Here is a 13928-nt window from a genome sequence, read left to right as displayed (position 1 = left end):
TGATCATGCATTGTATATCTGCTTTAAGTATTTACTATGGCCTAAAGATAAGAACACCACCCTTAAATCTAAGGATGTAACTTCCTCACATTGGCATTGCCTTAAGGATTAGCATCTCTCCCTAAACTAAGGATTGATTGCTGACCTGTTGCATTCACCTTGTGATCACCCACCTTGAGACCACGGACCTGCTGTGGTCACCAAATTGCTGTCCCTGCGAAGCAATCTTGTGACTACTGTAAAAGGTACATTCTAATCATATGTGATACATGCTCTTTGATGGTATATAACCACTCTGTACATTCCCACTTCTTTGGAGTGCTCCATTCCTTTGTGAAAGGACTCTCCCAGGCTATATTGTTCTCAGAGTTGGCTCATAATAAACTCACTCCAACTTTGATTTATAGATTGGTTATGGATTATTTGTGTCAACAATTGTTTTGCCAAATCTTCATGCTATTCTCAAATCCTCACGTGTCCCTTCCTCCCTCAGTTTAACCATCCTTAGTTCAAGGCCATCAAGCTTGGTTTTCTTCAACTTCCAATTCCATAGTCTAGAAAAACTATCTGTATCCATGCCACTGTTACCTTTTGCACTTCAGAATTAGAGGACTAAGTGAGATTCCTACTGTTTGAGGCCAACCTGCCAATCTACACCCCAACCCTTTACCGTCCAGTTTCCTTTAGGATCTTACTTCATTAGTCACCTTCTTTCTGAATCTTCTCTTTGTACTAGTTCCTTGCTATCATCCTCTAGGTATACTCAGGCTTCTGTGATCCTCTTCCTGCCAAGACATCTCCTTTGATACCTTGTTTTCCTTTAACTTCGGAGAAATCTCTTTCCTCCACATCTCATTCAAACTTCTCAAAAGAATGGTGTACTCACTGCTACCACTTCCTCATTTCCAATTATAGTCGTTAAATCAATTGCCCTGATGTTATATCTGACAAATACCAAAATTAACTTACATTAAAAATAAAGACGTTTCCGGCATTTAGAGAGTCTAAAAAAAGCTTTTTATTCTAGCTTCTTCAAAGTACGGATGTTTAGTGCTTCTACTTCCTGACCTCTCTCATTCACTCCTCAGTCCACTGCAATCTTGATTTTGCCTACCACCCTTCACTAAAACTCATCCTACAAAGGTTATACCTAAGGGCCAAATTCCCTTGTCATTTTTTCAGTCTTTTTTGAAACTATTTCCTTGGTTTCTATGTTGCCACACTCACCTGGGTCTGTTCGTTCTCTGACCACATCTTCCTCTGCCAACTCCTTGAATGCTGTTGTTTCCCAGGGCTCTGCCCGCAGCCCTCTATTCTTTTATTCACTCACCTTAGATGACTTCCTCCTCTTTCAAGGTTTTCGGTAACATTTATATGCTGATGACTCCCAAATATAAATTTATATTCCAGCCTTGTCTACTGAGCTTTAGATTCAAATATATGTTGACTGGAGGCACACTGATATTTCTACCTCTACTTTCTAAGGCTGAAATCATCATCCTGGTTCTAACTCTGCTCTTTTTCAAAATCTCTCTTAATTAGGAAACCACAAGCCACTTGGTCACCTAAGATAGAAACCTGGGAGTCATTTTTGGCTTCTCTTTCTGCCTGCAGTCTTGTCCCCCTCCAAACTATTCTTCACATTGCTGTCTGACCTTTTCCAATCCCTCTAACCACATCTCTTGCCTCTCTCCCAACCACATAGTCTCCTATTTCAATCTACGTGGGTATTCACTAATGTACTTTGCTGTTTATTTTCTGCCTCCATGCCTTTTTATGAATTAAGCTTTTTCCACTCTTTTGCCTGTTGAATTTCTAGGTATCTGATTTGGGATTTTCACTCTGCCATCCTCTATCATATTATTTATTATTCCGAGCTTTTGGTTATCTTATAAGTATGCCTTATAGAGTTATATTTAAGTCATGGACACAAAGATGTTGAAATGGAGAGGGTGACAGAACACTAGCGCATCGTACTAGAAACCTGCCTCCAGGTTAATTGATCCAGTAACCAATAATATTCAAGTGCAGGTGTTCACAAGCACAGTGAAACACCTAACTGCAATATTATCCATCCCAAATTTCATGTATTTATCCTTAGGGATAGCATGTTTCTAAAATAAAGCCATACTATATTTTCCCCCTCCATGTTATGAGGCATTGATATTACAAGTAACAGAAATCCAACTGTTTTTTGGATTAATCAAGAAAAAGTAATTTATTGACTAATATAATTGAAAAGGGGGGGGATAAAAACCGGCTTCAGGTCTGTCTAGTGGCTTCAGGGTTCAACTGATGGTGTCAAGATTCAATCTCATGTTTACATCTTGGCTTTTTCATTTCTCTGTCAAGCTCTCTCCACGTGGTGGCAAGATGGCTGCTGGCAACTTAGGCTAAACTCCTCTTCTCATCAATGCCTGCTGAAAAAAAAATGCCTATTTACTTACTGCTCTGGCAAGAACTCAGGATTAGCTTTGACTATACTGGTCTGTGTTCCATGTTTTTTCCTGACCAGATCACTGTGGCTGTGGGTGTAGAAAATACTGCTTGGCCAGGACTTGATTTGGAGTGGGATCAGCCCCACCCAAACCACATGGGCTGAGAGTGTGCCAAAGGGGTTCGCTCCTAGAAAACTGAGTCTGTGACCAGAAGAGGAAGGATGGGCAGGCAAAAACAGTGGATGTTCAACACCTCCTCCTCCACTTCTCAACTGTGGAGATTAGCTATGTGTGGAAACAGTTCTTTAGTCACACACCAGGAATGGTGTTAATCGTATCTAATTACTGCCAAAAGAATGGCTCAAGATAGATTATTTTGAAATTAAATTATCATTTTGGACAGGCATCCTCTAATATTTAATTAGTTTATAGTTTATCAGTGGCAATCCTGTGGTGATAGAACCAGACTGACCTAGGTTCAAATCCTAGTTCAGTGCTTTCCTAGCTGTGTGGTCCTAGGTAGTTGACTCAACTTTTCTGGGCATCAGTTTCAAGGATATTAATACTACCTCCACAGAGTTGCTATGAGGATTAGAGATTATTTATATGAATCACTTAGCATAGTACTCAGCATATAATAGGCCTCCAAACAATGAAACATAATTGCTAGTACAGCACATTAAGTTACCTTGGAGTAACTTTCTCAACTAGTTTATTCTGTTAATTCATCAGAAATTAACATTATATAAAAACGTGTTTCCCTGTCTATAAATTATGTCATTCAAGAAATATAATAATAATGAAAATAATTTAGTTTCTATTTGGAGGCCCCATTCTTTGCTGATTTCTTTCAGTGCCCCTGTACCACCTCCACCCCCTGCATCCCCACAACTTTTTTTCCAAGTAATTTTATTGGGATTATAATGGTTTCTAACATTGTGAATTTCAGGTGTACATTATTGTTTATCAATTCCTGAATACATTTCACTGTGCTCACCCTCAGTAGTCCAATTTTTATCCATCACCATACACATGTGCCCCTTTATCTCTTTCGCTCACTCCTCCAACCCCCTTCCCCTGTGGTAACCACTAATCTGTTCTCCTTATCCATGTTTTTGTTATCTTCCACATATGAGTGATATCATGCAGTATTTGTCTTGCGTGTCTGGCTTATTTCACTTAACCTCATGCCCTCAAGGTCCATCCATGTCGTTGTAAATGGGACGATTTTGTCTTTTTTATGGCTGAGTAGTATTCCATTGTGTGTGTGCGTGTGTGTGTGTGTGTGTGCGTGTATACCATATCTTTATCTATTCATCTACAGATGGGCACTTCGGTTGCTTCCACATCTTGGCTATTGTGAATAATGCTGCAATGAACACAGGGGTGCATAAATCTCTTTGGATCATTGATTTCAAGTTCTTTGGATAAATACTCAGTAGTGGGAGAGCTGGATCTATGGTGTTTCTATTTTTGGTTTTTTGAGAAATCTCCATATGTTTTCCATAGTGGCTACACCAGTTTGCATTCCCACCACCAGTGTATGAGCATTCGCCTTTCTCCACACCCTCTCTAACATTTGCTGTTTTTTGTCTTTGTGATTATAGCCATTCCAACCCATGTAAGGTATCTCATTTTAGTTTTGATTTGCATTTCCCTAATAATTAGTGATGTTGAGCATCATTTTATGTGTCATTTGTATATCTTCTTTGGAAAAATGTTTGTTCATATACTCTGCCCAGTTTTTGATTGGGTTTTTTGTTTGTTTTTGTTGAGTTGTGAGTTCTTTAAATGTTTTGGAGATCAACCCCTTGTCTGATAAGTGATTTGCAAATATTTTCTCCCAATTGGTGGGTTGTCTCTGTGTTTTGTTCATGGTTTCCTTTGCTTTCTTTGCCCCCTTTTAAAAAGTCGTCTGTTTCGGATCTTAAATTCCTGAATCATGAGAGATAACAGTTTCCAAGTTCCTTCCGCTCCTGCCACAGTTGGCACGTGTAAGGTCTCAGGGAATGCTACTTGAGATCTCGTCAAGATGGCGCCGTGAGCAGACGTTGAACTCGCCTCCTCCCATGAACACAACCAGGTTACAACAATTTTGGGAAGAATCACCCTGGAGTGAAAACTGAAAACTGGATAAAAAGAAGCCCCACGACAAGGGACAGTCCTGACGAAGGCAGAAGAGGCAGTAACTCCAGCCAGAGAGGAAAAAAGCCACCTTTGGGAGCAGCGGAGCTTCTCAGCTGGCCAGGTGGGAGCCACCCTAAGGTCTGCAGCCCTCCCTGGAGGAGTGTGGTCCGGAGCGGGGGCGATACTGCTATAACCATCCTTCGGACGGGGTCTTACTGTCTGGCTTTGCGGGCTATTAACTGCAGCGAGGACACCCCCAGAAAAGCTATCGGCGGAAAGCCGAAAAGATCCGGTTCTTAAAGGGCCCACGCACAAACTCACTCATTGCAGCAACCTAAAATCACCAGAGAGAAGGCTGACTGTCCTTTGGTGAAACGAGACTCACCGGGTGGGCTCTGGGGGCATCTTGGTGAGAGGAGGGTCCTCTCCGGAGACTGAGACATTGGTGGGGGCCATAGTTCTGAACTGGTCCAGGCGTGCTGATATGACACCAGTGGGGGCCATTGAAGTGCATTCCTTGGGCTGTTAGCCCAGGGGTCTGCCACACCCACTAGAGCACAGATTTAATCCAGTTCAGCCAGGGCAGGCAACCTGCCCTAGGGACTGGTCCCACCTAACAGCAAGCCCTCAGGCTACTTTTCAGCCTGCACTGACTGAGTGCCTTGATCCTCTACAGGCAGGCAAGGGTGTCTGCCTCTGTGGGGCAGGGCCTGTGTGAGGACCAGGTGAACTGTGGGGGGCATTGAGGGAGAAGTGGGGGCCTCTGCAGTGTGGCATTGGGGTATGCTCCAGGAGGTTGAGAAGTGTGCACGGACCAGGACTGTGCTGACAGTGTATGTAGTCCGGTGTGGGGTGAGGTTTATCAGCGGCCGAAGACTTGTGCTTCACAAATAGCCATAAAAAGGATCAGCCCCACCTTCCAAAGCCTGAAACAATTGAGTGCCCCCATGCCAAGGGCTAGCCCCACTCAGCTGCACTCCTAAGAGAACTGACAGCAGCCTTGTTGGCCTCAGGCCTATCACAACTGTAGCCCCTGAGCCTAGCAACCAGCTACACTGGGTACCAACCCAATTAAGAAGACAATTGCAATAAGAGTGTGCTGATAGACTTTGTAGCCAACAGTGCTGAGGTCCCCCGCCCCAGACCGGATTTACAAGCAGCTGGTCAGGGAAGGAAAGATCAGACTCCCTGGGTACCTGCAGGGGGAGCAACCCTGCCACAGCAGAAGGACACAAGTAGCCCACAAAGTGGACACTCTTGGTTCTTATGGACTGGTGACAAGAGGGAAGCACACTGCTGGGCCTCATAAGGCATCTCATACATAAGGCCACTTCTCCAAGATTAGGAGACTTAAGTCAATTCAACTAGTACAAAGAAAATAGCACAGAGAAAGAGGCAAAATGAGGAGGCAAAGGAATACTTTCCAAGCAAGGGAACAGTACAAAACCCCAGAAAAAGAACTAAGTAAAACAGAAACTAGTGACCTACCGGACAAAGAATTCAAACAAAACATAATGAGGATGCTCACAGATATGCGGAGTAGAATGGATGAACACAGTGAGCACATCAGCAAAGAACTGGAAGATATAAAAAAAAAAAAAATCAGAAATGAAGAATACAATACTCGAAATGAGAAATTCACTAGAGGGACTCAATAGGAAATGCTACTTGTTGGTGACAATGACCCTAAACCGTAGGAGAAAGATCTTCAGTAGACTAGAAAATTAAGGAAGCTGTCTGTTTGAAATGCATTTTGTTTAAAGGCCAAAGATAAGAGTAAGATGGGCCGGCAACCAATGTACACACCTTATTTTTAAATTTTAGTTTTGAAAGTGTAAAATAAATACGGACCATATTGCCCAAAACTTACAAAGTAAAGAAAAAATACGCACGCCACCATTCGAACACAGCGATTTTACTCATTTCCATCAATCCCTGCCCGCCTTTCCGCTCTCCCTTGCTGCACTTTGCAACCTTGACCTTGGCGCGCAGCCGTGTCCACGGCGCTTGGGGCGGCGCTGCCGCGCGCCGGGTGCGCCGTCGCCATGGTAACCGCGGAAGCTGGGGGCCTGGGAGCGGTGAGTCCACGGTTGCCCGCATCGAGGGCGGGATGGGAGCTGGGGGTGGGGGTAGGGGTAGGGATGGGGGTGGGAGGATAAGCATCTTTTCGCCGGGCTGCTCGGCAGGGGCTGAAGGGAGTGGGCTTCCACCGCGGCGTCCTCAGGCTTTGCCGCTGCCCTGAGCTTTGCGTGGCGGGCGCCGGGAGGATAGCCTCGGGGGTCCCCGAAGGTCCTTCTGGGCTTCAGGCCGAGAGGTGAACTCTGGTGCCCAGAACTGGCCAGTGTCCTCTCCGCCCGACCTCCTGGGTCGCGCGGCAGGGCTGCTTCTGTGTGTATCCTCTTCCGCAGGCCTTCCCTTTGTTTAAGCCTGGGGAACCAGGGCTGCCGTTGGGGACCTCTCCTTGAATTGGGACTTTACGTCCTCAAGGGACTACGTTTTTTGAAGAAAAAATTCTACTGGCTTAAAAGGCCGTTAAGATCTGTTCATCTACCACAACTTCACGCTGCCTCCTTCCCCTTTGTTTCTGCTACTCTCATTACCTGGGTTGCCCTTTTCTCCTTTTAAGACGCCTACTCTTCAATACTTCAAGTGTCACCTCTTCTGGGAAGCCTTCCCGGGATCTCCCCACTCCGAGTCTAATTCAGATGTCCATCCTCTTTACTCACGAAGCACCCTTTGCTTACCTCCACTATAGCCCATATCTCACTCTGTCATTGCAGATTTACTTGTGACCACGACCGGTGTGATTTTCTATTATTAGTGCCTTAGCAGCCTCAAAAGAGTTCACACTTCATAGTTAAAAGGAAAAGTTTATAGACTTGTTTTCTCACACGAATTCAGCAGGGCAGAGCAGGTGCTAGTCTCATTTCACAAATGAGGAGAGTGAGTTCAGAAAAGTCACATAATTAATCCCAGGATGAGGACTTTAAGCCTGGGCCTTCTGCCTCACAGTCCACTATGCCATTCTTCCTTCCCTCTGCTCTCTCCATGCTCGTATTGTATGTGAACTTTTGGTTTTGCGTAGTGGGGTTGTAACTTTGATTCATGTTATAACTTTTATGGGCAAAGAAAATGTAATTTATTTTTGTCTGTCACTGATCTAGTTTCATGAGCGCTCGTTCGATTATTAGGAAAAAATAATTGAAATATTCAATTGGTTTTAAAGTTTAGCTCAATCTGTAATTGGCTTCTTTGGCTAATGTTTACTTTCTCTTATACAAAAAACATTTAGGTTCTCAGACAGCTTCTCCCCTGATTCTTTCCTTGAGATGGTGTCCCGGTATGTGGATACATGTGGATGGCTCACGAGATCCACGGGGAAGTATCGGGTCCCTTTGGCATGTCTGAGCTCCTGTCCCTCGTGAACAGGTCTCTCCTGGTTTGGTCAGATCTCAGTAGCGCTCCCTGGCCCACTCAGGTGTGCTGAGCTCTTGCTGAGACTTCCCTTGCGCCCTGGTTTCCCAGGCTGGGCTCCTTTGCTCCCAGCTCTCTCTCCCTCCCACCCTGCTGTAGCAACCAGGTGTGGGGGACAAGCCCCCCTCAGCCAGACTCTCTGCTACTTCTAGGTCTCATGTGTGTCCGAAAGCAGTGGTCCTCAAACTTTTTGGTCTCAGGACCCCATTCCACTCTTAAAAATTATTGATCTCAAAGAGCTTTCCTTTATGTGGTTTATATCTATCCATACGGTAACTGCTATAAATATAATAAGAATTACAAAGTAAAACTGAGAATTTAAAAAATGTTTATTAATTCTTTTAACAATAACAAAATTAAACCTATTATATGTTAAACATAAATTACATATTTCTCACAGAAAATATTTTCTAAAACAAAAATATTAGAAAGTTGAGTTAAATTTTTTAAATATATAGAATATTGATAAAAAGAAGAAAGGAAAACCTATATTATTATGATCATCCTATTAGTACTTGTATTCATAGTAAATGTACTTTCAAATATTCTAAAGCTTCTATGTTATAAGAAGAAAAAGACCATAAAAAATAGAATTCCTTGCTCTGTCTTCAAAAGACAGAATATGGTGGAGGACACAATCAGCAATAGACCACCAAACATGTGACAGGAGAGTTCACTTTTATTCTCCTAATTGGATGATGTCTTTTAAAAGGCAGGCCTAAGGATAAATGCCCTGGAAGACTTCATTTTGTCCCTTTGTTTTGGAAAGACTGCTCCCAGTTCACTCTAGATTTGGGCTGAACAGTCTTGAGGGTTTGACCGTAGGCTGGAGTGGCTGGAGGGTTAGTCCTATCCAGAGGTTCTCACAGAGTGGTCTGAGGAATCCCTGGGGGTTCCTAGACATTTTCAGGGAGTCTGCCAGCCAAACTATCTTCCTGTTAATTCTTAGATGTTATTTGCCCTTGCACTTTCCTTCTCTCACATGTTACAGTGATTTTCCAGAGGCTACGCGACCTGCAATATCACAACCTCACACGTCATCGCAGTGAATGCAGAAGCAAATGTGGGAATCCATCTGTCTTCTATGAAGCCAGACATTAAAGAGATTTGTAAAAATGTAATATAATTTCACCCTTCTTATCAATTTTTTCTTTGTAAAATATAATTATTTTTCATAACCTATTTTTTTATGTTAACATGAAATTGTTTTAAGATGAATTAATAAATATTTTAGAGATTCCTCAGTTTTAATTTCCAGTGTGGTAAATATTGATGGATATAACCCACATAAATAAAAATTTGGGGGATTCTCAATTTTTAAGAATTTAAAAATTTATTTTTTTGTTTTATTTATCAGCGAATTTGAGAACTGCTGCCCTAATCATGCTAGTTCTGGGCTGGTATGGAAATTAAGCTCCATTCAAGGGTGTGGCCTGAATCATGTCTCCAGATTTGATCTAGTTTATCTAGATGCAGAAGAATTTGTCTATAATCAAGTGTTTGGTGGTAGTAGAGTCGAAAACCATTTACTTAGACCCTGCATAGGAAAACTGTATATCAAACAAAAGAAGAAGGAGCATTACCATCTTTTGCTTCGTGGATACTTTTGCTGGGAGATGGATGATATGATGATGATAGGTTCTGCTTACTGAATGCTCACCATGTGCTTGGCACATGCATTATCTAATTTATTTTAATTCTGAGAACAATCGTATAATCTAGGTTCTAGTGTTAGTCCTATGAGAGATTAGGCAAATTGCCCAGTATTATGCAGCTAATAAATTGCAGCATTGGATTGTGAACTCAAGTCTTTCTGACTCCAAGACCCATTGGTCTCAGCTGTGAAGAAAAGCAGTGGGAATTGTAAGCCTGACGTTAAAAGTTATCGAACCTATACAACTTGTCAAGAATTGTGTTAAGTTTGAAAGTGACATGAGAGAAACATAAGGTTTGATCCTTACCTCCATCCAGTTTACAGTCTAGTTGACTAGATGTCTTACATACTTGAAACAAATGGAAAATAATGTAATGCCATGTTTGGTAAGTTGTATGGTACAGACTATATATAAAGGCCTTTGAAGTTCAGAGGAGGGAGGGGCTCAGGTGCACTCTAGAGTGGAGTCAAGGAAAGTTTAAGGAATAAGGTAGGTTTATAGCTTGGCCTAAAGAGGATTTGGCTAGTAGGAATGGAGGAGAAAAAAAGCTATTCTAGGCCTAGTAGCAAGAATATGTATGAAATACAGATAGGATTTTCTCGATATCTTCAGAGTCTCATGTCTGGGCCCCTGCTAGGCCAGTGAGGAAAAGCATTCCAAACACCTCCTGCCTCTATTCTCCAAGGGGGTGAATATGCATGTCTTTAGCAGAGATGTTCCACAATATCACAACAATATTCCTAGGGTGACAAGATAATTTATTGTTTAGTACTAATGGACACTTGAGAGTGAAGAGGATGCTATTAAAAATTACGCCAGGGGAACAGATGTAACTGGAACTGCCCTGGGTACACTGGGACATATGTCACCCAGGCTATTAATCATAAACTCATGCTAACTTCTGTTAGATTCTCTCTTGTTGATTTCCTGGTATAGTCTCCATAGTGGTTATTCAAAAGTAGCGTTCTTTCATACTGTGGTTGCAACCCATTAGTGGGTCATGAAATCACTTTAGTCAGTGACACTCAGCCTTAAAAAATAGAATGGGAATAAAAACATCAGTATATTATATCTAGTAAGGATAAATGGTATTTTGCCTAATTACATATATGCAAATATATCCATATATGCAATGTATCCAGGACAAAAGTGTCCATTGCTTCTCAAAAATAAATTATTTGGTCACCCTATTAATAGAAGTTATGTATATTTACATATAGAATTAAAACAAGTTGTCATAAACTAATATATTCTATATACTATAATAGAAATATATGCTACAATATATAATATATAAAATAATATATATGTATTTGGACAGGACATCCACCTCATGGTCTAAATTAGCTGTGCAATCTCCATGCATCATGCTTGCAATCCAGTGAGAAGGAATTACACTTCCTGTACGACATATCTTCTTACATTTTATTGTCTACTACTGGGACATATGGCCACACTATGTTGCAAGAGAGTCTGGGAAGTAGTTTTATTTCAATACAAATGTTGGTTAAAAAATAGTGTGGTTAAAAGAGAAGAGGATGGTATTGTATGCCTAAAGATGGAGAGGTTAGATTTTGGGGAAGTCAGCTGTGTCCGAGTGCTGTATGGAGACCCACCGGATCATCAGGAGGCCGGAAATGAGCAGGAACCGAGGGAGCTCTGGGGGGTCAGACCACAGACACCACCGCGTGTTCTCATAGCAGGAAGTCTGATGAGTACACTGCAGGTGTCACTTCTGATGAGTGACCTTCAAGTAGCCTCATGTCCTTGTGTCCCTTGTTCAAGCATCAAGATCCTGGCCACTTATATGTGGAAGCTAAGAAAACCAAACTCATAGATACAGAGAACAGATCGTTTGTTGCCAGAGGCAGGGGGAGGAGGACAGGCGAAATGGGTGAGGGTGGGCAGAAGGTACAAACTTCCAGTTTTAAGATAAATACCTTCTGGGGATGTACTGTACAGCATGGCGACTATAGGTAACAACTCTGTACTGAATTAAATACAATACTGTATTGTATTTAAAAGTTGCTAAGAGATTAGCTCTTAAAAATTCTCGTCACAAGAAAAAAATTCTTTTGTAACTACATGAGGTGATGGATGTTAACTAAACTTGTGGTAAGCATTTTGCAGTATATACTTAATATCAAATCATTTGTTGTACACCTTAAACTAATACAATGTCATATGTCAGTAAAGAAAATAATGCAACGATTAACAACAGCAACAGAAGAGTGAAGATCCTGGGATTGAGCTGCTGCTTGGATGAGCCTAATTTACCTGCCTGCCCCCAAGCTCGAGCTGAGATGGAGAGGAGGAGGATCTCGCCTCTTTGGCCTTTGTAGTAGGAAGTGAGCTTTATCTTCCATTAAAAGAATTCGTTAGGGGCCGGCCTGGTGGCCTAGTGGTTAAGTTTGCATGTTCTGCTTTGGTGGCCCAGGGTTCACAGGCCCGCATGCCTGGCACAGACCTACACACTGCTCATCAACCCATGCTGTGGCAGCATCCCACATACAAAATAGAGGAAGATTGTCACAAATGTTAGCTTAGCGACAATCTTCCTCAGGTAAAAAGGGGAAGATTGGCAACAGATGTTAGCTCAGGGCCAGTCTCCCTCACTAAAAACAAACAAACAAAAAGCTTTAAAATGGAGACTGGGATTCTTTAAGGAAGTGTGTCTGTGTGTGTTGGGAGGGTGGGGAGTTGGGTGCCAGGCACTCAAAAGGATTACAAGTTTCCTCTATATTTATTCTGTAAGATGAAGGAATTGAATGAAACAATCTCACAGATAAGATTTGGACCAAATTGTATGGGGGAGTCATGGTTGATTGGCTAACTCAGCTCCCATTCTCACCCCTGTTTACCTTGTTCACTTCCATTATAGAGGCAGGAAAATCCAGAAACTTGCTTTTTTTTTTCCATCTCTCAAATATAGGGGCACAATCTGGGCTTTGAGATATAACTGGAAGTTGGGGCTTGTTAGGAAAGATTTTGTTTTGCTTTCCTCAGTCCTAAAAGGGATGGATGCCACTAATATCCTCTGGGGGGATTCCCTGTTTTTCCTGCCATGAATGCAGAGGTGATGACAGGAGTTAGGACAGCCATCTTATCACCATGAGGCAACAGTCATGATGATGAAAGTCTTACTATGATGGAATAGAAAGATAGAAAGATCTTGGATCTATATTTTTGAGCTGCTGAAGCCTCTCCACCTTTAAATTGTTACATGAGAAAACCATCTCCTACTTTTAAAAGTCAATCTTTTTATTTTTCTATTTGCAATCAACGAATTCCTAACTTCAACAACTTGTGAGTATTATACACATTTAGTGAAGGTAGAGATTAATGTAGGGCTATAGTAGACAGAGATGTTATTCTTTCTAACTAGATTTCCCTTCCTTCTGACTTCTGAATGACCAAATCTTGCCCATTCTTTATGGCCCACTTAAATGCCATTTTCTTTACTAAATGTTGATTCCTTTTATCCCATTTCCTGAATCTTTCCTTCCCACCTTGTAAACACTATTTTGAATCTTGCGTTCAATCTTGCTTTTCTTCTTTTTTTTAAAAATAGTGTTATTCCATCTACTTGTATTCCTAAAAAGTCTATTTTAATTGCTTTGAACTTTACAAAAGTATATCTTGAAATATGTAATCTTTTTGACTTACTTTTTTTCAGTTAATATTATATTGCTAACATTCATTCATATTATTGTGTGCCTTAGTTATTTATTGCTGTGTAACAAATTACCCCCGCACTTGGCAGCTTAAAACAGCATACATTTAGTATCTCACCCTTGTTCTGGGTCAGGAATCAGGGCCCAGCTTAGCTAGATCTTTTCCTTCAGGGTCTCTAATGAGGCTACAGTCAAGGTGTTGTCTGGGGCCATACTTATCTCAAGGTTCAACTGCGGAAGATCCACTTCCCAGCTCACTCAGTGGTTGTCGGCACAGTTGAGTTCCTCCTGGGCTATTGGACTGAGGGCCTTGGTTCCCTACTGGCTATTGACCAGAGGTTGCCCTCTGTTCCTTGCAAAGTGCCACTCTCCATCATAGCACATGAGATGAGCCAGGGAGAGAATACCAGCAAGATGAAGGTCATCTGTTGCAACTGAATTATGGAAGTGACATCCCATCGCTGTTGCTGTCTTCTCTTCATTAGAATAAAGTCGCTATGTCTAGCCTGCATTCAAGGAGAGAGAATTACACGAGGGTGTGAATACCAGGAGGTGGGGTG

General features: G+C 42.0%; 1 protein-coding gene and 1 long non-coding RNA gene across 9 annotated transcripts in view; one reads left to right on the top strand and one right to left on the bottom strand.

The window, feature by feature from the left end:
- Positions 1–2190: 2190 nt before the first annotated feature.
- LOC139078827 (uncharacterized) lies at positions 2191–6562 on the bottom strand. The gene is made up of 3 exons (XR_011531952.1): positions 6436–6562; positions 6054–6142; positions 2191–2420 (listed from the first exon to the last, which is right to left on the bottom strand). It is a non-coding gene; the product is annotated as an uncharacterized lncRNA (long non-coding RNA).
- ANKRD45 (ankyrin repeat domain 45) overlaps positions 5995–13928 on the top strand; it is a 40389-nt gene continuing 32455 nt past the window's right edge. The window contains exons 1-4 of one of the 8 annotated variants that reach the window (XM_070590899.1): positions 6646–6879; positions 7858–7905; positions 9031–9156; positions 11886–12042. Coding sequence is in view for 1 of the 8 variants with exons in the window: in XM_008511127.2 (XP_008509349.2) it covers positions 6611–6643 (33 nt within the window). In the remaining 7 variants the exon portion in view is untranslated. The other 7 variants (XM_070590901.1, XM_070590898.1, XM_070590902.1 and 4 more) reach the window with 7 other exon arrangements.

This window comes from Equus przewalskii, chromosome 23 (genome assembly GCF_037783145.1).
Source record: "Equus przewalskii isolate Varuska chromosome 23, EquPr2, whole genome shotgun sequence".
Taxonomy (NCBI): Eukaryota; Metazoa; Chordata; class Mammalia; order Perissodactyla; family Equidae; genus Equus; species Equus przewalskii.
Note: the sequence above shows the minus strand (reverse complement) of the source record. Positions and strands in the feature narration are given on the sequence as shown.